At 38.8% G+C, this 21,535-nt stretch overlaps 1 protein-coding gene across 14 annotated transcripts in view; it reads left to right on the forward strand.

Annotated features, from left to right (window-relative positions):
• RBM26 (RNA binding motif protein 26) overlaps positions 1–21,535 on the forward strand; it is an 80,664-nt gene that overhangs the window by 22,067 nt on the left and 37,062 nt on the right. For 6 of the 14 annotated variants that reach the window (XR_005884920.1, XR_005884922.1, XR_005884921.1 and 3 more), the window contains exons 2-12: positions 819–937; positions 1,625–1,761; positions 3,464–3,552; positions 4,819–5,036; positions 8,048–8,308; positions 9,620–9,859; positions 10,572–10,742; positions 11,348–11,503; positions 16,471–16,582; positions 17,530–17,689; positions 20,493–20,657. Coding sequence is in view for 9 of the 14 variants with exons in the window: in XM_040991251.1 (XP_040847185.1) it covers positions 819–937; positions 1,625–1,761; positions 3,464–3,552; positions 4,819–5,036; positions 8,048–8,308; positions 9,620–9,859; positions 10,572–10,742; positions 11,348–11,503; positions 16,471–16,582; positions 17,530–17,689; positions 20,493–20,657 (1,828 nt within the window). In the remaining 5 variants the exon portion in view is untranslated. The remainder of the gene's footprint in view (positions 1–818; positions 938–1,624; positions 1,762–3,463; positions 3,553–4,818; positions 5,037–8,047; positions 8,309–9,619; positions 9,860–10,571; positions 10,743–11,347; positions 11,504–16,470; positions 16,583–17,529; positions 17,690–20,492; positions 20,658–21,535) is intronic. The other 8 variants (XR_005884924.1, XM_040991255.1, XM_040991259.1 and 5 more) reach the window with 3 other exon arrangements.

Raw genomic sequence — 21,535 nt, forward strand, 5'->3', positions numbered from 1 at the left:
GATAAATTGAAACTATGTTTTATAAGAATTTGCCTTTATTTATAAAGAATTTATAAAAATAATTAAACTGAGCATTTCCATGGTTTGTTTTTTTTAACTTTTTTTATTCTGCAAATTGTCTTTTTAAAAAAAGGACTGTGATGCAGATTTTGTGTTGTAATCAAAAAGGTCTTCATTATTCTGGCATAATCAAATAACTCATTTTTTCCTAATGCTTTGTTAAATTTTATGTAGTTTTATATGTGATGTACTAGATGGCATAAATCATGGATTCAGATTAATTTTTTAAGATATAACTGTCAAGTTCTTTCAACACTGTTGCATAGTTTATTTCTTTATTGATTTGGGTGCCATATTATGAAGTCTAAATTGTTAATATATTGGATCTGTTTCTAGACTTTCTTTTCTGCTATTTAATTAACATACTATGGGGTATGTGTTTGGGAAGTGATGGCTATGTATGACATGGAAGATGCTGTAATAAGCACATATATGTATATATGTTAAAACGTAATTGTTTGAAAGTGTTATACAGAAAGAAGGAGAGATAGAAAGAAGGAGATCTTCCATCTGCTGGTTCAGGCTGCAATAGCAATGTCTGAGCCAGGTCAAAGCTAGATTCTGGAGCTTTTTCCAGGCAGTGGCTTTAAGTGTTATGTCACAATGCTGATTGCGAGAATTTATCTCTTTAGTGCTTTCCATGACTTGGGTACTTTTTGTATATATTTATGTATGTACTTATTTTTATCATTCTAAGTTCATTTTAATATGTAGTTGTATATAGCACAATTTCCTTCAACCTTATTTTTTTTCTTTAGCTGTGATGCAGATCCATCAGCCCTAGCAAAATATGTTCTGGCTTTGGTAAAGAAAGATAAAAGTGAAAAAGAGTTAAAGGCATTATGTATTGATCAGCTGGATGTATTTCTTCAGAAAGGTAAAACTTATTATTCTTTACTACTCATTATGAAAATATGATTATCCACAGAGTATTAAAATAACTCTATGAAAGACAGCTTCTTACTATAACAAAGTTGAACAAATAATATCACTTATCTCTAAATGTAGCTTATTTAAAATGGGAACATCCTGTCATTAATATCCTTGTGTTTGTTCTGGAAGCATGGTGGTATTTTTTTCTTTCTTTTTTTTTCTTAAAAAATTATATTTGTTTTATTATGATACAGTTCCATAGGTGTGGTATTTTTTCTTATATAGCTTTGTAGATCAAGAACATTGAATATATGTTTGTACCACTTAGGAAATTGCTTTGAATATTGCTTGTCACATTGCTTTTCAACTTTTTGCATTTTTGCTCACAATGAGATTATCATACTGCTTGTGCTTCACACATGAAGCACAATTGGGCTGAATGGGCAAGAACAATGGTGGGTAGAAGCAATTACCATTCCAGAGGCTTTGGCCAATTAAGTCTCCATCATCCTGAGAATTGGGGATTTGCACTGTGTCACCCTAATTGGGAAGCCTTTTGTCTTGGTATAATTTCTAGGTTTATAACAGTTCAGGTATCTCATATTAGAAATCTGATGTAAAGAATTACATTAAGAATTAAGGTTGATGTCTTAGATGTCTTTTTATTTGTGGTTTTTGCTTTTATTTTTAGAGACACAGATATTTGTGGAGAAACTTTTTGATGCTGTGAATACAAAGAGTTATCTACCTCCTCCTGAGCAGCCATCAGCAGGAAGCCTAAAGGTAGAATTTTTTCAGCACCAAGAAAAAGATATAAAAAAGGAAGAGGTAAAGGTTTTTTATACGTTGTTCAGGTTCTTTAAACACATACAAGGAATAATTAATTTCAGTTTAGCTCTGTTAAGGAGACTACCCCCAGGACCATCTCTAGTTAGATGATTTCATTACGAGTGTGACTGAAGCATGTGAGCATAGCAATAATTTAACTTTGTCTAAGTGAGACAAAACAAAGTTAGCAGAGGAGGAGGTATGTGAGAAAAAGTGGTAGAAAATTAGATACAGGATTCCGAAATTCTTGGAATGATATTGGATGTACTTGCCCTAGCAACAAGTTCCATGATAGCATATGCAAATCCAAGGAATTCCCTAGAGACCATGATCATTTATACCTAGTATGTTCCAGACTCTAGAGGAAAATTAGATGTTGAGCATAAATTCTATTGTTATCATACATCAGGTACATTGAGCTGTTGTTATCAAAGAATGTTGAGAACCCTGCAGAAATCAGTTTCCGGAAACCAGCCAACAGCCAGTTATATAGCATACTTTTGTAAACATAGTAGTCTCAGGCCTGCTTTTAATTCTTCTCAAAGACATGGAGCCTTATTTGTGTTTTGTGACAATAATTAGATTAAATTTTATCTTTAATTCTGTCCTACATACATTTTGTAGGGCACTTTTTATTTTGGTTATTTATTGGAAAGGTCAGGAGAGTGCAAATGAACCCTGTAGGGTGAGGTGGGCTGGGATGATGTCTGAAGCCGAGAGCTGAGAACTCAATCCGGGTCTCCAAAATGAGAGGCAGGAACCTAAGTTTTACTTGACCCTTTTCATTGCTGCATTATTCTTCAGTGCCACAGCACTGGCCCCAAAGCCTTCATCTAATTGTATCTTTTAATGTTTCGCAGAACCAGTGTTGTAGATATTATAGTTTGGAGTAGGTATCATTAATCAAGTTGGTATTTTCCATATTTGCTTTCTAGTAGTGGCATGTTATGAATTAATGAGTGGGGACCCTATGTGTGGCTATCATGCTGCAGTGAGAAACTGGGGAACTATTTTACTTTATAAATTTACCGATTTTCCACTATTTTCCTTAAATGATTTGGCAATTTCTATTGTTTTCCTATGTTCCTCGGCGTGTTTAGTACAAGACTAATCCCATAAAATCAAAACAAATGCATATTAGTATTTTGGAAGAAGGAGTAAAATTGTCTTTCTGTGAATTATATTAAAATGTAGACACTTAAAATGATTTCTTATCTGAAGATATTTATGACTTTAGTATTTGCTTTAACTTTCAGTGGGTTGTCTGGCTAAATTAAATAATTATAACTAGTAAAGAAATTAATGTTTGAGTACTTTTAGGAGGTGACACTTTTCTGTATTGTATAAATTGATTAAAAAAAGATTTATTTACTTATTTGGGAGACAGAGATAGTCAGAGGAGAGTGAAATATGTTTCATCTGCTGGTTCACTCTCTTAAGTGAGCTGGTCTGGTCTGAAGCCTAGAACCAGGAGCTCTGCGTTAGCTTCCTATGTGAGTGTAAGGCCCCAGGCACTAGCACCATCCTCTTCTGCTGACTCGGGTACATGAACAGGTAGCTGGGTTGGAAGTGGAGCAGCCAGGGTTTGAACTAGTGCCCAAATAGATATCCACTATGCCCATGTAAGTTAATCATTGAATCATTGAGATAGTTAAATGGCAAAGAGTAACTTTTTTTCCTTCCTTTTCTTTTTAAATATAAGATCACAAAAGAGGAAGAACGAGAGAAAAAGTTTTCTAGAAGGTTAAATCATAGTCCTCCTCAGTCAAGCTCTCGTTACAGAGAAAATAGGTGAGTGATTGTTAAACTATTGCTTAATGTTTAGATTTTGATTACCTTATACATAGGAACAAATAATGTGTACTCTATAAATAGGTACTTTTCTTTCAGTAAAACCTAGGTCAGCTTGGAATAAGAGGTTTAAATCTGTGTTTGACTGTGTATTACTTAAAATATATATATATTTAATTTTATTTGAAACTTAAATTTTTATAGAGAGAACAGACAGAAATCTTCCACCTGCTGGCTCACTCCCCAGATGGCCACAGTGGCTGGAGTTGAGCCGATCCAAAGCCAAAAGTCAGGAACTTCTTCTGGGTCTTCCACAAGTGCAGGGGACCAAGCAATTGGACCAACCTCTACTATTTTCCTAGACTGAACAGACAGCAGGATCAGAAGTGGAGCAGCTTGCTGCATCACTGAGCCAGCTCCTATTATTATTTTTTTAAGATTTATTTATTTTACTTGAAAATCAGAGTTGAGGAGAGGGAGAGACAGTGAGATCTTTCTTGTGCTGGTTCATTCGCCAAATGGCTGCAGCTGGGAGCCAGGAACCTCTGTAGGGTCTCACATATGGTTTCAGAGTCCCAAGGACTTAGGCCATCTTCTGCTGCTTTCCCAGGACACAAGCAAGAGGCTGGATGAGAAGTGGAGCACCTTGGATATGAATCGGTGTCCATATGGTATGCCAGTATCAGAGTCTGAGGATTAGCCTACTATACCACCACTCTGGCCTCTTATTATTATTTTAACAAATATATGCTATTTACTTAAAAGAGAAGGAGAGAACATAAACCATTCCTGGTTTACTCCCCAGATGACTACCATGGTCAGGGGAGCTAGGAGCTGCTTCTGTGTCTCCCACGTGGTTTTAAGGGCCCAAGCAGTTGGGCCATCTCTCACGGCCTTCCCAAGGGCATTAGCAGGGAACTGCTTTAGAAGTGGAACAGTTAGGACTGACTGGCGTTATTTAGAATGAGGGCATTGCAGGCAGCAGCTTAACTGCCTATATCACAACACTGGTACAGTTAGTTTTATCACTAACTTTTCTTTTTTCTAATTTTTATTTTCAGTGATAGTTTCAATTTAAAAAAGATTTTACAACATTTGAACTGTCTGTTTAGTTTGAGTAATTGCATATGGCATATAATGCAAATGTGTGGTAATATGTTTACAAGAAGCGTTAAATATGACTTTGACATGTAGAAGTTTTCCTGTATCCACTGAAAATTATTTACATACATAAAAGCAACCTCTCCCACCCCCATTTTTTTCTAGAAGTCGTGATGAGAGGAAAAAAGAGGATCGTTCTCGCAAAAGAGATTATGACCGAAACCCTCCTCGGAGAGATTCCTACAGAGACCGGTACAACAGAAGAAGGGGGCGCAGTCGCAGCTACAGCCGAAGTCGGAGTCGGAGCTGGAGCAAGGAGAGACTCCGTGACAGGGACAGAGATAGGAGCAGAACACGAAGCAGGAGCAGAACACGAAGCAGGGGTAAATATGCATGTCTGTGTATATTCTGGCCAGCATTCCCTTATAATGGAAAACTTCAAGTTTAAAGTTTATTTTAAATTACTAACATGTTCTCTGTGTTATCTTTATTTCTCTTACAATGATGTGCCCTATGTTTTAATTAAAAGCTTTTTAAATTTTTCATTTAAAAATTTCATTATGAGATGAGTGTGATGGCTCAGTGATTAAGCCTTGCCTTGAAGGGACTGGGATCCCATGTGGGCTCTGGTTCTTGTCCTAGCTGCTCCATTTCCTGTTCACCTCCTTGCTTGCGGCCTGGGAAAGCAGTAGAGGTGGCCCAGATCCTTGGGACCCTGCACCCCTGTGGGAGACCCCAAGGAGGCTCCTGGTTTCTGGTTCCTGGCTTTGAGTTACCTCAGTTCTGGCTGTTGGTGGCAGAAAGAACATCTTTCTGTCTCTCCTTTCCATAAATCTAATCTGCCTTTCCAATAAAAGTAAATATATTTTTTTAAACATTGATTTTATTTTTGATTGGAAAGGCAGATTTACAGAGAGAAGGAGAGACAAAAACATTTTCTGTCTGTTAGTTCACTTGCCAGGTGGCCACAGAGGTTGGAGTTGAGCTGATATGAAGCCACAAGCTTCTTCCGGGTCACCCACACAGGTGCTGGATCCCAAGGACTTGGACCAGCCTCTGCTGCTTTCCCTGCCCACAAGCAGGGAGCTGGATGGAGGAGTGGAACAGCCAGGACATGAACTGGCGTCCATATGCAATCCTGGTGCCTGCCAAGTGAGGATTTAACACTGAGCTAATGTACTGAGCCCAAAATAAATCTTTAAGGAAAGAATTGAATTGAATGCAAAGCAAAACCTCAGTTGGCATTGTGCATGCAATAGAATGGCTGCAGTGAAAGAGTGGATATTCAGTGTTGATTAGCATGTACATGAACCAGAATTAAGAGAGGATATGTGTACTCAGACTTGTACACAATTGTTCTTGTTGACTTTTTTTTATAACAGTTCAAAGCTTTGGGGCTGCTGTTGTGGCATATCACTGAAAGCTGCTGCCTAGGATGCCCACATCCAATAAGGGTGCTGGTTTGAGTCCTAGCTGCTTCACTTCTCATCTATTTCCTGTTAATGACCTGGAAAAAGCAGCAGCAGATGACCCAAGTGCTTCTGGCCCTGCAGCCATGTGCGAGAGTAGGATGCAGTTCCTGGTTTCAACTTAGTCCTGCCCTAGATGTTGACAGACATTTGGGGTGTGAATCAGGGGATGGAAGATCTTTCTTTTCTTTCCTTCTTCCACTTTTTGCAATTCTGACTTTTAAATGAATAAATAAATCTTCAAAAAATTAGTAAAAAGCTAGAATAATTGAAATAAGTCTATCATCATGTACACAGATTAAGGCATTCTAGTATAATTATAGTATACAGTGGATAGAAAGGAGCTATTGCTCCATGCATCAAAACCAGGGAATCAGACCTGGCATGGTAGCCTACTGGCTAAAGTTCTCACCTTGCATGTGCTGGGATCCCATATGGGTGCCAGTTCTAATCCCAGTGGCCCCATCCAGCTTTGTGCTTGTGGTCTGGAAAAGCAGTTGAGGATGGCCCAAAATCTTGGACCCTGCACCAGCATGGGAGATCCAGAAGAGGCTTCTGGCTTCAGATTGGCTTGGCTCTGGCTGTTGCAGCTGCTTGGGGAGTAAATCATCGAACGGAAAATCTTCTTGTCTGTCCTCCTCTCTGTATGTCTGATTTTCCAATAAAAATAAATAAATCTTTAAAAGCACAACACAGAATCTCACAGTAACTATGTTGACTGAAAGAAGTCAGATGAAAGTACATAGATACATAAAATTTAGAAGATACAAGTAATCTGTGATGATTGTGAATGATGAATATTGATTTGAGTTATTACATTTTAAGTGTGAAATTATTGTATGATAGTTATCCTCAGAACTATTTAAAAAAAACTAAAAATTTTTAATTCTAGTAAGATCTGTAAGAGCATGTTGGTTCTGACATACATATTTTTTCTTCTAAAATATATTATTGAAAGGAAGATGTTATGGTAAAAAAAAAAGAAAACACTTCCTGAGTAAAATACATTTGCTTTAATAGAGCTACTGTGTTGCCCTCTGGCCTTTGTGTAACTGTATATTCTGCTATGTTTAAGAGTATGTTCCTCTTTTGAGATCCAAGTGAAGCAGGCTTCATTGCACATCGCTTCACTTTCTTCATTTTCTTATGCTCTTATTTCTTTTGTTGGAACCATATAAAACCTAGTGTCTTGGTTTATGCTTGGCATGAGCTTTTCTTCCCTTTTTTGCTCATTTATTCTTTTCTCATTGATTGGTTTGGTACATGATAAGTATTGTTACCAGAACAACCCTTCTTTCTTTTGCCTTTTTAAGATTTATTCATTGGAAAGGCAGTTTCTAGAGAGGAGAGACAGAGACAAAGATCTTTCATCTGTTGGTTCACTCCCCAAATGATTGCAGTGGCTGGAGTTGAGCTGTTTTGAAGCTGGGAACTATGAGCCTCTTCTTGGTCTCCCATGTCAGTGCATAATCCCAAGGCTTTGGGCCATCACCACTTCTTTCCTAGGTCGTAAGCAAGGAGCTGGGTGGAAAGTAGAACAGCCAGTACATGAACTGTCACCCATATGGAATGCTGGCAAATGATCGTAGAGTTTAGCCAATTGAGGTGTCATGCCGGGCCCAAAGAGACATACTTTTCACTACTTTTGATTTGTGGGCTGCAATTATGCATATTAAGATTGTGATGAAGAAAATAAAGTACATTTCCATAAACAAAAATTTAATATAAAACAACTTGATGTGTGATTTTGTAGTTTAGATCATACTGAGAAGAAGTGACTTATCTGAGTGTTAACTAAATAGCTTTTAAAAGAAAAAGCATTGTGGAAAATAAAAATTTTCCTCTTTAGCAAAATTATAATTTCTTACATTTTAGGCATTTTTTGATGAGGTATTACTTTCTACATAATGTTTATTTTATTGCAGAAAGAGATTTGGTAAAACCTAAATATGACCTGGATAGAACGGATCCCTTAGAAAACAATTATACTCCAGTCTCTTCGGTACCTAGTATTTCATCTGGTCACTATCCTGTACCCACTTTGAGCAGCACTATTACAGTTATTGCTCCTACTCATCATGGTAACAACACTACTGAAAGTTGGTCTGAATTCCATGAAGATCAGGTGGACCATAACTCTTACGTAAGACAACCAATGCCAAAGAAACGATGTAGAGACTATGATGGTAAGTCTGTGAGCTGTTTCATTCAGTATTAACTTAATACTTCCAGCTGTCTATACAAATTTTCTAAGTTTAGATTATGTGTAGTTACTGAAAACTTCCCTGTGGCACTAGAATAGTGGGGAATTTCACTAAAACTTTAATTTGTCATTGCTGATGATTATCAGTTTAAAGATTGTTTATTTTCCTCTGAGTCTTAATATGTTGTAGTTCACTAAATAAGAGTAAACATTTTAAAAGGGAATCTGCTTCTGTAATATTACTGACAAAGTTCCCTTCTTTAGAAATGGTTACTTGAATGTAAGTAGGGTCTAGAAGAGTAAATGTCACTAATACAAGGATTGTATAAAAGAATTTAAGACTTTCATGGTCTAGTGTAAACGTTTTTTGAGAAACACTGTATAATAGTCATTTAGTTTAAGTGAGGGATTTAAATGAAAGTCACTGTTTCAAAGAGTGTATGTTTCATGTCATCTTGCTACCTAATACTCTTTTTAGAAATATTTTTTTAGTTTATTTTTAACATTAATTATGTAGTTGAGAGGGATGCACGTCTGTATGAGTCTCTGATTAGGGTAGGGAGGATTGAGATATGGTGGAAGGTGGATGGGATAGATGTCTCCATTTCTTTTTCTCTCCTGAGTCCCCAGAGAGGGAAGGAAGGGACCTGCTCTTTGCTCTTAAATTGTGTCGGCACCTGGGGATAAGGGATGGTTCTTTGATGATGCCTTGCAGACCTGCATGTAGGAACAGTTTTTCGAGGATGTTACTTGAGTGGTTTTGGTAGTTCTGAGATATCAGCTTCTTCGCCACAGGGTTGAGGAAATCTTTCCAAGATCTATTGGCTGACTGAGTCTATCCTAGTATATCTTCAGGGCCCAAGAACATGTTGCAAAGCTTGGCCAGGAGAATGGTCCAACCTGTTCTACTTTGCATCCTCTGACAAGGCACTAGGCATCCTCTGCTGGCCTAGATGAGCTGGTTATCATGTTCCCCCCTGCTTCTGGTATGCTGTGCTCTGCACAGGCATCAGCAACTGAGGAGGCCCAGTCCTGATACATACACTGCAAGGTTGTACCACATATGTTGTGATTTTTCCTGTGACTGGGTTTGATGGCTGGACTGATTTTTCAATATGGTAGATAATTATCCTTGATAGGTATTATAGGAAATGAACAAAGATCTTTTATGAAATGGTTAAATATGCTTTTGCCTAGTAGATTTTAATATTTCTATTTCTTAAGTACTATTGTTAAAGAAACTTTAATAATTATAGTGCTGTTTACATTTGTTTCTAATTTTTCATCCTTACAGAAAAGGGTTTTTGTATGAGAGGAGACATGTGCCCTTTTGATCATGGAAGTGACCCAGTTGTTGTAGAAGATGTGAATCTTCCTGGTATGCTGCCTTTTCCAGCACAACCTCCTGTTGTTGAAGGACCACCTCCGCCTGGACTGCCCCCACCGCCACCAATTCTTACACCCCCACCTGTGAATCTCAGACCTCCAGTGCCACCTCCAGGTCCATTACCACCCAGCCTTCCACCTGTCACAGGTAAGTAAATATGTATGCTTATTCTAGTAATGTATTCATACATAATCTTTTTATAAAGTTAATAGCTTGACACTTGATTTTGTTATAAGTATCTAAAGCATTCACATTAACCCCTCATAAAAATTATGAGCTGTATGTTCTATGGGGAGTGTATTTCCATTTTTGAGCTTATGTCAAACCTGTTACTGTGGTCTAGATTGGTTCTGTGAATTATGGTCTTTAAAGATTTATTTATTTTACTTGGAGAATCAGTTACAGAGAGAGGGAGAGACAGAGATAGCTTCTCTCTGCTGGCTTACTCCTAAGTGGCTGTCATGGCTAGAGTTGCGCCGAAGCTGGGAACCAGAGCTCCTTCTGTGACTCCCACATGAGTGCATTGTCCCGGCCATTGTCTGCTGCTTTCCCAGCCCATCAGCAGGGAGCTGGATGAGGATGTCGAACAGCTGGGACATAAACTGGTGTCTGTATTGGGATGCTGTCACTGCAGGCAGAGAATTAGCCATTGCACTGGCCATGAATTATGCATGTTATTGATACATTTATGCTCCTTTACAGCTTAAAGCAAACTTGTTTTTGAGCGCATTAAAAGGATATGTATCTTTGAAATTGATTTAGTTTGAATTTTAACTTAACTGATGTTTGTATATTTTATAGTTTGATAAGAATATGATGTTTGGATATATAATAACTTATTTTATTTGTTTGCTTTCAGATGATATTTCTTATTCTTTGGTTTTGACAGGACCACCACCTCCTCTTCCTCCTTTGCAGCCATCTGGCATGGATGCTCCCCCAAATTCCGCGACCAGTTCTGTTCCTACTGTAGTAACAACTGGCATTCATCATCAAACTCCTCCAGCTCCACCCTCTCTTTTTACTGCAGGTGCAGTTTTGGCCTCCTTATATTCATAAAATACAGTTTTAAATGAAAAAATTTATAATGTCTAGGAGTGCTTTTCCTTTAAAATAAAAAGATTTATTTATTTATTTTTACTTGAAAAGCAGATATACAAAGAGAAGATGAGAGGGAGTAAGATCTTCCATCCACTAGTTTGCTCCCCAAATTGCCACAATGGTCAGAGCTGAGCCAGTCTGAAACCAGGAGCTATGAGCTGCTTCTGGGTCTTCCATGTCCAGGGCCTTATGCCATCCTCTGCTGCTTTCCCAGGCATACACAGGGAGATAGATGGAACGTGAAACACCTAGGACATGAGTTGGCGTCATATGGTGGAGGGTTAAGCTGTTGAGCTACCACATCAACCCCCCCCCCCCGGAGTATTTTTCTTATTAAATTATATAGACTGCAGCATAGCCATAATGATTATAAATTGAATTAACAATTAGTTGTAAGTTTTTTTAATTTTAGTTTTCACTTTATGAAATTACTTTTATGCATATAAAATATATTGACTATGGGTTCTACAGTTTGCTTTTCCTGTTATCTATATTAATAATTACTATGGAGTTTTTAATTGTTTTTAATTACAGTTTTTGTATTACCAGATACATATGACACAGATGGCTACAATCCTGAAGCCCCAAGTATAACGAACACTTCCAGACCTATGTACAGACACAGAGTGCATGCGCAGAGGCCTAACTTGATAGGACTGACATCAGGGGATATGGATTTGCCACCCAGAGGTACAGTGAGCATCTTTTCTTACAGAATCATTGATGTGTAATGCATAGTGATCATTTTCAGGTGTTGTTTATATATGTCATGTACTATTGTGAGCTGGTTTAAGAATATACTCTTCATTAATAGCATGGTTTTTAAATTTTTTTGTGTGTGTATCAGATAACTTATTAGTGACTCATTTAAAACTGAGGATTACCGGTGTTGTTATTTCCTTATCTTTTTCTATTCTCTGCCTCCTCTCTATGCATTCTTATCTTTTCCCTTTTGGAATTCCAAGTTTACTATCCTGGATAGTGAACTTGACTTGGGAGATATTGGTAGGAAAAAAAAGTCCTGTTGTAGAACTGTAATGAAGGTACTTCTGGACAAAGAAAATGCCACTTGTAGTGTCACCAATGCTAAATGCAGGATGTTTCCACCTGGTCTGCTATGGAAAGGTGGAGCAAGTCTATGTTAGCTGGAGAGGAGGCAGATAAAGCACATGCACTCTCTCATACTTTGTAGAACTTTGTGACTGAAATAGAGGAAATAAGGGGTGTGAGAAATAAGAGGCCAATTAAAAACATTTAAAGAATTCTGCAATAAAAATGGTAATAGCTGAACTAGGGAAATAACTGGGAAGTGGTGGAACAGGTCTTGTGGTATAAGTAGTTAGCCACAGTTTGGGATGATGCTGGCATCTCATATTATCATGCCTCAGCTGCTAATCCAGCTGCCTGCTAAAGCACACCCTGGCAGGTAGCAGGTGATGTCCAAAGTTCCTGAACACCAGGTGGGAGATGTCGATAGAGTTACCTGGCCCAGGTGTAGCCATTGCATGAATTTTTGAAGTGAACAAGCAATGGATGACATGTGCCCTACCCCATTGCCATTGTTGTGCCTTTCAAATAAATAAAATAAGTGGGAAGTGAAAGATTTTAGTGGAAGGAATTGTCAGCACTTATTACTTACTTTGGATGATGGAAGATGTGAAATTAGATACCAGATTTCTGCCCTGGTTTTTTACACAGGTGGTAATATTATTCATTAGGAAGAGCTGAGTTGATTGATGAACGGAATTAATTTTGGAAGTGTTTGTTGTGTTCATGGACATTTCAGTAAAAGTGTTAGGTGAGAGATGGAATATGTTGTTTTGAGAACAGAGAGACACTTAACTAGAAAGTTTTTTTGAGATTGTGAATACTTCTTTCTTCGGTGAGTAGGACTAGAACTATTGGGCACAGTGCCAGGAGGCAGTGTGCAGGCGGGTGGGGTAGGGGCTGACTGGTGCTGCCCAGACTTTGGTTCTTAATCGTTTCTTCCGTCCTGTTAGCAGTGTTAGGTAAGGGTGGATGGAAGGAATTATGCCAAGGCCTGTGGGCGTGACTTACATAGATTCTAGAAGCTTGTGTTTCTAATACCCTGCTGCCACCCTTCCTCCTTCCCCCCTCATCCCACAGCACTACAGTGAGTGAAGCTGTGGTGATAAGAAAGCCATCTCTTAAGGAGTTTGTGTAGAGTGAAATGAGAAAGCCTCAGTGTGTAAAGGAACTTCTGCCGTAAGGGACTGAGAAAATACAACCAAAAGCCACAAACACAGGAAGTGAGGATTCTTGAACATCTAAGGAAGGTCATATCTAAGGACAGAGGGTAATCAGTAGCAACAGATTTTTTTGAGAAGCCAAGTGCTGAGAAGTCTCTGTAGGTTTAAGCAACACATTCTCATAGCAGTTTTAGCGCAAGCAAGTTGCCTACAGTAATGGGAGCAGCTGACAGTTTCCAAAGATTAGTGAGTGGGGGTGAAAAGGAAACAAAATTAGCAAGAACAGGCCTTTCTTAGAAAATGGCTGTGTGGGTAGAGGAGAAAAATATGGTAGCTGAAAGAGAAAGTTGGTTTTATGAGGCCCCTCATATGCATGAACTTAATTTGTTTACACCATGGTAAACTTACCGTTTACGTTCATTTTCCTTGAACTTTCTGAAATATTCTTATGTGTAGGGTAAATTGATTGCTGGAGAGTCTGGAAGTAAAATGCAGTTAGGATAATAGAGTACATTAAAAATCAGGCAAGTTTATACTAAGGCTGCTTTTAGAAATGAGAGGAAATGGCATGCAATACGAATTGAAGTGATCTGGGGAAAGCCAGGAATGAAATACGATTAATTGGAACAATTGGTAAAATGGTGGTAAGATTAATGGAAATGTTTAAGAAAGATAAAAACATTTAAAAAAAAGTTTTATCCAAAAGAGAGTGCCGCGGGGGCTGGGTACTGGAGTTTGGCAGGGGATGGGGTTGGGGGTGAAGGAGAGAGTCCACCTGCAAGTTCATCTCCAAAATGACCGCAACAGTTGGAGCTGAGCCAGGTGAAAGCCGTTAGTCTGTACCTCCACTCAGGCCTTCTCTGTGAACAGCAGAGGCCCCAGTGTCCCAGCTGTCCTCTGCCACTCTGCCACTCTCCCAGGTACACCATTGGGGGAGTGGATCTGAAGTGGAGCATCCAAGACCTGAACTAGTAGCCCGATGGGATTCTGGTGGTATCACAATGGCAGTCCAAGTTTGTATACCACAAGAGTAGTCTCAAGATAAAACGTTTTAGAATGGAGACAAAGTGCTGTGACAGAGTAGCCTAAGCCCCCACCTTCAGTGCCAGCAGCCCAGAATCCCAGCTGTTCCACTTCTGATCCAGCTCCCTGTTAGTGCACATGGGAAAGCAGTGAAAGATGGCCCAAGTGCTTGGGACCTGCACCTACAGGGGAGGCCCAGAAGAAGCTCCATGCTCTTGGCTTCACCTGGCATAGAATCTTAATGAACAGCCCTCAGCCCCAGTTGTTTGTAGCTGTCTGGGGAATAGACCAACAGAGGACAGTTTTCTGAGTCTCTGCAACTTTCAAAGTAAATGTTTGTTTTTTTTTTTAAACCCAGCATTTTTTTTTAAAGATTTATTTTATTTTTATTGGAAAGGTGGATATACAGAGAGGAGAGACAGAGAGGAAGATCTTCCGTCCGATGATTCTCTCCCCAAGTGAGCACAACGGCTGATGCTATGCCGATCCGAAGCCAGGAACCTCTTCCGGGTCTCCCACGCGGGTGCAGGGTCCCAAAGCTTTGGGCCGTCCTCGACTGTTTTCCCGGGCCACAGCATTTTAATATGAAGATATTTTGAATATTATACTATTGAGTTTTGAGATAACTTGTAGGATTTCTGGAAGAAAATCACTGGAGAAAACCAAGAAGTTAGAAATTTAGGGCAAGTGTTCAGAACACAGTTTCTGTGTGATACAGAAATTGATACGTTTGGGCCCGGTGCAGAAGCATATTGGTTAAAGTCCTGTCCTTGAACATGCCGGTATCCCATATGGGCACCGTTTCTTATCCCAGCGGTCCAGCTTTCCATCCAGCTCCCTGCCTGTGCCCTGGGAAAGCAGTGGAGGACGGCCCAAAGCTTTGGGATCTGCACCCTTGTGGGAGACCTGGAAGAAGCTCCTGGTTCCTGGCTTTGGATCGGCTCAGCTCCACCTGTTGCGGTCACTTGGAGAGTGAACCATCGCATGGAAGATCTTCCTCTCTGTCTCTCCTCCTCTGTATATCTGCCTTTCCAATAAAAATAAATAAATCTTTAAAAAAATTGGTATGTTTTCCTCATGGATATTATAATTGTAATCATGAAAAATTGTGCTGAAACTTTTTTTGATTGGTGATCTGCTTAGAGATTTGTTAACAGTGGAATTTTATACAGTCAATTTTTTTCATCTTTAAAAAGGGTATTTAAAAATTGCATGTTTCTGGGCTCATGTTCTGCAGAGCAGGTTTGAGACGCCGGCAGTCCATGTTTGAATGCTGATTTGAGTGCCTGCTGCTCCAGGCCCCTGCTAGTGCGTCCTGCGGGGGCGGTAATGACGGCTTGAATGCTCAGGCCCTGCCACTTCTGTGGAAGGCAGAGGTGCAGTTCCTAGTTGCTAGCTGTGCTTTGTCCAGTCTTGGCTGTTGGAGGCATTTGAATATGAAGTAGTGACTGGAACCACTTGGTTCATTTTCTCTCTCTCGTGATGCTTTGCCCTTCAAACTGTTGAGTATGAATAGCATTTTAAAATTAAAATTATATTTTTATGTAGTTTAGGGTTTGGATATTTTAAATTTTGAAGTCTTCTGGAATTCAGATTAAACTGTGCTTATCTAATCCTGCTTGATTAAGTAAGTTGTTTAAGTACCATTACTTATAGTAGGGTGTCTGTCTTATATTTTCTTTTTAAAATATGCTTTCGTTAAGTTAATATGTTGCTGTTGATATAAGCAGTTCACTCACAATTGCTAGCAATTCTGAAGTATCATTGTATTAGTGTTATATTTGAGTCTGTCTGGTTTCAGAACTCTTGACTCTGCAGGTGATGTGTTGTTCACTTGAATACTTTTGTATTTGTGGTGGATGTAATGCACATGGGAGTAGTGATGTGGTGCTTAGACAACAAGTGACCTCAGTCACATTTTGATGTGATGTGAAAATTTTTTTTTCTTTATAGTTAAATGTAAGAGGGAAGGGTACATTTTAATAGTTTAAAAATCTTTCAAGTTTCTCTATTTTAAAATGCATTTTACTGATTTATTTGAGGGGCTGAAAGAAAGAGGGAGAATCTGAGAGTTTCCATCTATTGCTTAATTCTGCAAATGCCTGCATTGGTTCAGCTGGGTCAAAGCTGAGAGCTGGGGACTGAGTGCGTGTCTCCCAGGTGGATGGCAGCAAAGTTCCTAGAGCCATACTGTTTCCTGGGGTCTCCTGGAGTCATGAGCAGGAGCCAGGGATCGCATAGGTAGTCTGTGGCGGGAATTTGATCTCTGAGCCGCTAGCCCAATTCCTACTCTTGAGTGGGGGTTTGTATCTGTGTGTTCTGCAAAGAATAAAGTTGGACAAAAAAGCAAAATTATACTGTTTAAGGAAGTAAGCATGATAAACAGAAAATACTAATCCAGGTTTTTGTTTTGTTTTAAAACAGAAAAGCCACCTAATAAAAGCAGTATGAGGATAGTGGTGGACTCAGAGTCAAGGAAAAGAACCATTGGTTCTGGGGAGCCTGGAGTTCCTACAAAGAAGACTTGGTTTGATAAGTAAGATAAAATTGACAGATTTCATGTATTATTTTCTTTTTAAAAAGTTTATTATATTATGTAGGAAATTGCACAAAATAAAAATTTTCTAAAGAATGAAAAATTTAAGAAACTAGTCACCTGTTATTTATTATAAAGGAGTTTTCTTAGAAAAAAATGTAATAGTTGAAAACACAATTTTTTCCTTTCCATTCCCCTTTTTTCCAAAAGAACTCTTTTCTAACTTATATATGTCATTGAATACAAACTGTATTTATGTTGGTCAGAAGCCCCTCTTCATGAGGGAGGCGTGGCTCAGGTCTGGGAAGAGACTAGCATATGTTCAGTTTCTCTTGACTGAAAAAGGCATGGGGTTGGGGAAGTTGGATAGGCACTGAACTATCAAGGAAGGGCTTTAAAGAAAGCGATAAGGAAGCAGTGGTAGGTGGCAAGGGGATGTGCTGAGAGGCGAGGATCACTGCCAAATGTGTGGTTTGTATTTCTAACAATTTTTTTTTCTTTTTTCTTTTTTTTTTTTAAGCTAGAAAGAATTTGAAAGTCATTCTTTGTATCAAACAAAGTAAAATTTCGGATTATATTTTTCGCTAAAGCCTTAAGAGCTCTTCCGGTAAACCAGCTCTTGCACAATCAGAATCAGTTACATGCAGATTGAAATAGGCAGAGAGAACCTTTTTTTTTCTTTTTTTTTTGCCAAGAATGTTATGCAGAAAGTTAAAAATGCTGGGGCAGAATCCTTGTAAGCTGGCTGCATGAAAGATGTTAATGTTACTTAATTATGAGCTGTGTTATTTTGAAGAAATTTTAAATTTCTTTTGTCAACCCTTTTGTGTGTGTTAAAGGAGGGGTGGATTTAGCTTGACATTGGCTATGCATGTAAAACTATTATTTTGTAGTTCAGTAAGGGTCAGGACTTAAAAATGTATTAATTAACTTTATTTTGTTTGTAGACCTAACTTTAACAGGACGAACAGCCCAGGCTTTCAGAAGAAGGTTCAGTTTGGAAATGAGAACACCAAACTAGAACTTAGAAAAGTTCCTCCAGAGTTAAATAATATCAGCAAACTTAATGAACATTTTAGTCGATTTGGAACCTTGGTTAACCTACAGGTGAGAGCCACTAAATGATTGTCATCTAATTATTTAAAGGGAACCTAATGAGATAAGGAGTATTAGGGATAATTTGTAAGTAGTATAAATTTGGAAAACTGGGCCTGACATAAAACAACCTTTAGAAAAATTCTGATGTTAAAAAAGCTCTTAAGAAGCAGTGTAAATTGGTCATATTTTTATAAAATTTTTGCCTGGAGATTTTCATAAAATTATAGAAAAGTTAATATCATCACACAAAGATTTGCCCTTTTAGTTTTTAGTTTTTCAGTTTTTCAGTCTCATCTGAGTACTTTAATAAATAACACTTTAGAAAAATTTCTTTGTACCAGCTCTGATGGAATACATTTATACGTTTTTGAAAATTATTTCATTGGAAAGACAATTACAAAGACAAGGAGAGACACACAGAGATCTTCCATTTGCCGATTTAGTCCCCAAATGGCTCACTGGATGGCCAAGAACTGTAATTATTATTTTCAATGAATGTTTGAAGGTTGGTCTATCTAATCTAATCTAAATCTAATCTAATATAATATAATCTAATGTAATCTTATCTGTCTGGCTATCTCCGAAGTGATATAGAGGAAGACAGAAAGATCCTCTGTCTATATGTAGGCCTAGCCAGGCAGAAGCCAGGAGCCTGAAACTTTCTTTTTAAACACTTTTTAAGAGGTTGTTTGGTTGGTTTGAAAGGCAGAGTTAAAGAAAGAGAAAGATACTGCATCTGCTGGCTCACTCCCTAACTTGCTGCAACTGTTGAAGCTAAGTTATCCCAAAGCCAGCAGCCTGAAGCTTCTCCAGGGTCTTCCACATGCGTGTGGGGACCCAAGTACTTGGGCCCTCTTTCACTACTCTCCCAGGCACATTAGTTGGGAGCTGGATGGGAAGTGGAGCTAATGGGACTCAAACCAGTGCCCATATGGGCTGTGGAGGTGCAGGCAGTGACTTTATGCATTGTATCACAGTGAACTTGCATGTTTTTAGATTCTGGTAATTATTTGATTATAGACATGTTACTTAAAATCATCTCTCTTTTTTTTTAAGATTTATTTATTTTTACTACAAAGTCAGATATACAGAGAGGATGGGAGGCAGGAAGATCTTTCGTCTGATGATTCACTCCCCAAGTGACTGCAATGGCCAGGGCTGAGCCGATCCAAAGCCGGGAACCAGGAACCTCTTCCGGGTCTCCCACACGGGTGCAGGGTCCCAAGGCTTTGGGCCGTCCTTGACTGCTTTCCCAGGCCACAGGCAGGGAGCTGGATGGGAAGTGGAGCTGCCGGGATTAGAACCAGCGCCCATATGGGATTCTGGGCGTGTTCAAGGAAAGGACTTTAGCTGCTAGGCCACGCCACCGAGCCCATCTTTTTTTTAAGACTTTTTTTTTTTTTTTTACTGGAAAGGCAGATACACAGAGAGGAGATAGAGAGAAAAATCTTCCGTTCACTGGTTCACTCCCCACAAAGCTGCAATGGCCAGAGCTGAGCCAGTCGAAAACCAGGGGCCAGGAGCCTCCTCCCGGTTTTGCATGTAGGTGCATGGTCCCAAGGCTCTGGGCCATCCTCCACTGCTTTCCCAGGCCACAGGCAGGGAACTGGAAGGGATGTAGAGCAGCCAGGACATGAACCAGCTTGTGCCCTTATGGGATCGTGGTGTATGCAAGGCAAGGATTTGGCCACTAGGCTATCACACTGGGCCCAAATTATTTCATTCTTAACACTATGAAATGCATACTGTTACTGTTCTTATGAAAGAGGAAACTGAGTCAAGAGAACTTAAATAATAATTAATTTATGCTTAGGTGAGAACAGCTTCCAGTGCTTGAGCCAGACAGTTTGATTCAGACTTTGCTCTCAGTCTTTTCTGTGGATTGCTGCATACCGCCAGTGATTTATATTCCAGACTATAGAAAACACTGATTATTGGGGCTGCATTGTGGAATAGTAGGTATGGCGCTGTCATGCCGAATGGGTGCCAACGTAATACCCAGCTGCTGCACTTTAAGTCCAGCTCTGTGCTAATGTGCCCGGGAAAGCAGCAGAAGATGGCTCAAGTACTTGGGTTCCTACGTACATTTAGGAGATCAGAAGAAGCTTCAGCCTCGTGGCTTCAGCCTGGCCCAGCCCAGACTGTTGTGGCCACTTGGAAAGGGGAGCAGCAGATGGAGACCTCTCTCTGTGTCTCTTCCTGTCTATTAACTCTCACTTCCAAATAATAATAATTTTAAAAAGATAGAAAAAATTCATTATTGAAAACGTTGGAGATTTGCTGAGAACTCATGCATTTATACTGTATTATGTTAGTCTACAGGATCATATTCCTTGAATTCTGATTTCCTCATGTGGCAAGTCTGTTATGGTTGTTATTTATGTTCTTAAATTTTCTTGAGCTTTGTTGAATACTCTGAAAATTATAAATCTAGACTATTATACAAATGGGTTTTTCTGTAATTTTTAGAGATCACTCCTACATTTTGTGGATCTTGGCCATGCCACTGATTGATACAGGTGTTATTTTTTCATAATCAGCATTATATTCAGAGTAAAAAGAGAACATTTCAGGTGTCTTTATGTAACATCTGCAAGTAGGATTCTATTGTTATATGTATAAAAAAGGCTCTTTTTTATAACATGAGCATTCTGCTACTGTTTTTTCCTGGAGTGAAAGTAGACTCTGACAATAATTGCAATAGAAGGAAGCATAAAGATAGGCTACCATTTATTTATCTTCTTGAGTGAATTTACGGAATGGGCGAAATACTCCTTTGGAAATTCATTGTTTTTAATAATTTACATTTTAGGTAGCCTATAATGGTGATCCTGAAGGTGCTCTTATCCAGTTTGCAACTTATGAAGAAGCAAAGAAAGCAATATCAAGTACAGAAGCAGTGTTAAATAATCGCTTTATTAAGGTTTATTGGCACAGAGAAGGAAGCACTCAACAGTTACAAAATACTTCCCCAAAGGTAGGAGAAAAATTGTGTGCTGTTCTGAGTATCATAATGAATTCTTGCAAGGTCTCCAAGATGTAACTCAAGTTAGTCTTTTATCCATCAGGTTTTTTTTTTTAAGATTTTAAGATTTATTTACTTTTATTGGAAAGTCAGATTTACAGAGAGAAGGAGTGGCGGAAAGATCTTCCATCCACTGGTTTACACCCCAAGTCACTGCAAAGGCCAGAGCTAAGCTAATTCAAAACCAGAAGTTTCTTCTGGGTTTTCTGGGTAGCTGCAGGGTCCAAAGGCTTTGGGCCATCTTCTACTGCTTTCTCAGGTCACAAACAAGGGACTAGAAGGGAAGTGGAGCCTCTGGACACGAGCCAGCGCCCATAAGGGATGCCTGAGTGTGCCAGGTGATGACTTCAACCACCACACCAGGCACCGTTTTGTCCATTGTCCCTGCTACATACTAAGTTAGACCCATTGTCACTGTCTTGAAATGCTTACGTTCATGTAACTTATTTTATTCAAGTGCAAAAATAGTGATGACTACCAGTTTGTGCCATAAATAAGCCCAGGTGCTTCCAGTAGTTAGAAAGGTGGAAGTTCTTAATAAAGAAGATTAGGAAAAGAAGAAGTTTTCCAGTTACTAAAATCTGCAATAAGAATGAAACAGTGTACTTACGTATCTCCCAAAAGAAGGCCTACTGTGTGGTGTTAGATTGATCATTTGTAGAGGTTTATTATAATTCTATTTTTGATTGAAGGATGGATTTAAGTTTTTTGTCTATAAGAATAAATGATTCTTTTTTTAAAGAGAAGATTTTTACTCATGTGTAAGAGATCCAAAAGTCGTTTCAACTGTGGACTACATTTTTTAAAAGTTTCTGTGCAGGGATAATTTA

The sequence above is a fragment of the Ochotona curzoniae genome, unplaced genomic scaffold (assembly GCF_017591425.1).
Source record: "Ochotona curzoniae isolate NIBS_2020 unplaced genomic scaffold, NIBS_Ocur_1.0 contig_64, whole genome shotgun sequence".
Classification (NCBI taxonomy): domain Eukaryota; kingdom Metazoa; phylum Chordata; class Mammalia; order Lagomorpha; family Ochotonidae; genus Ochotona; species Ochotona curzoniae.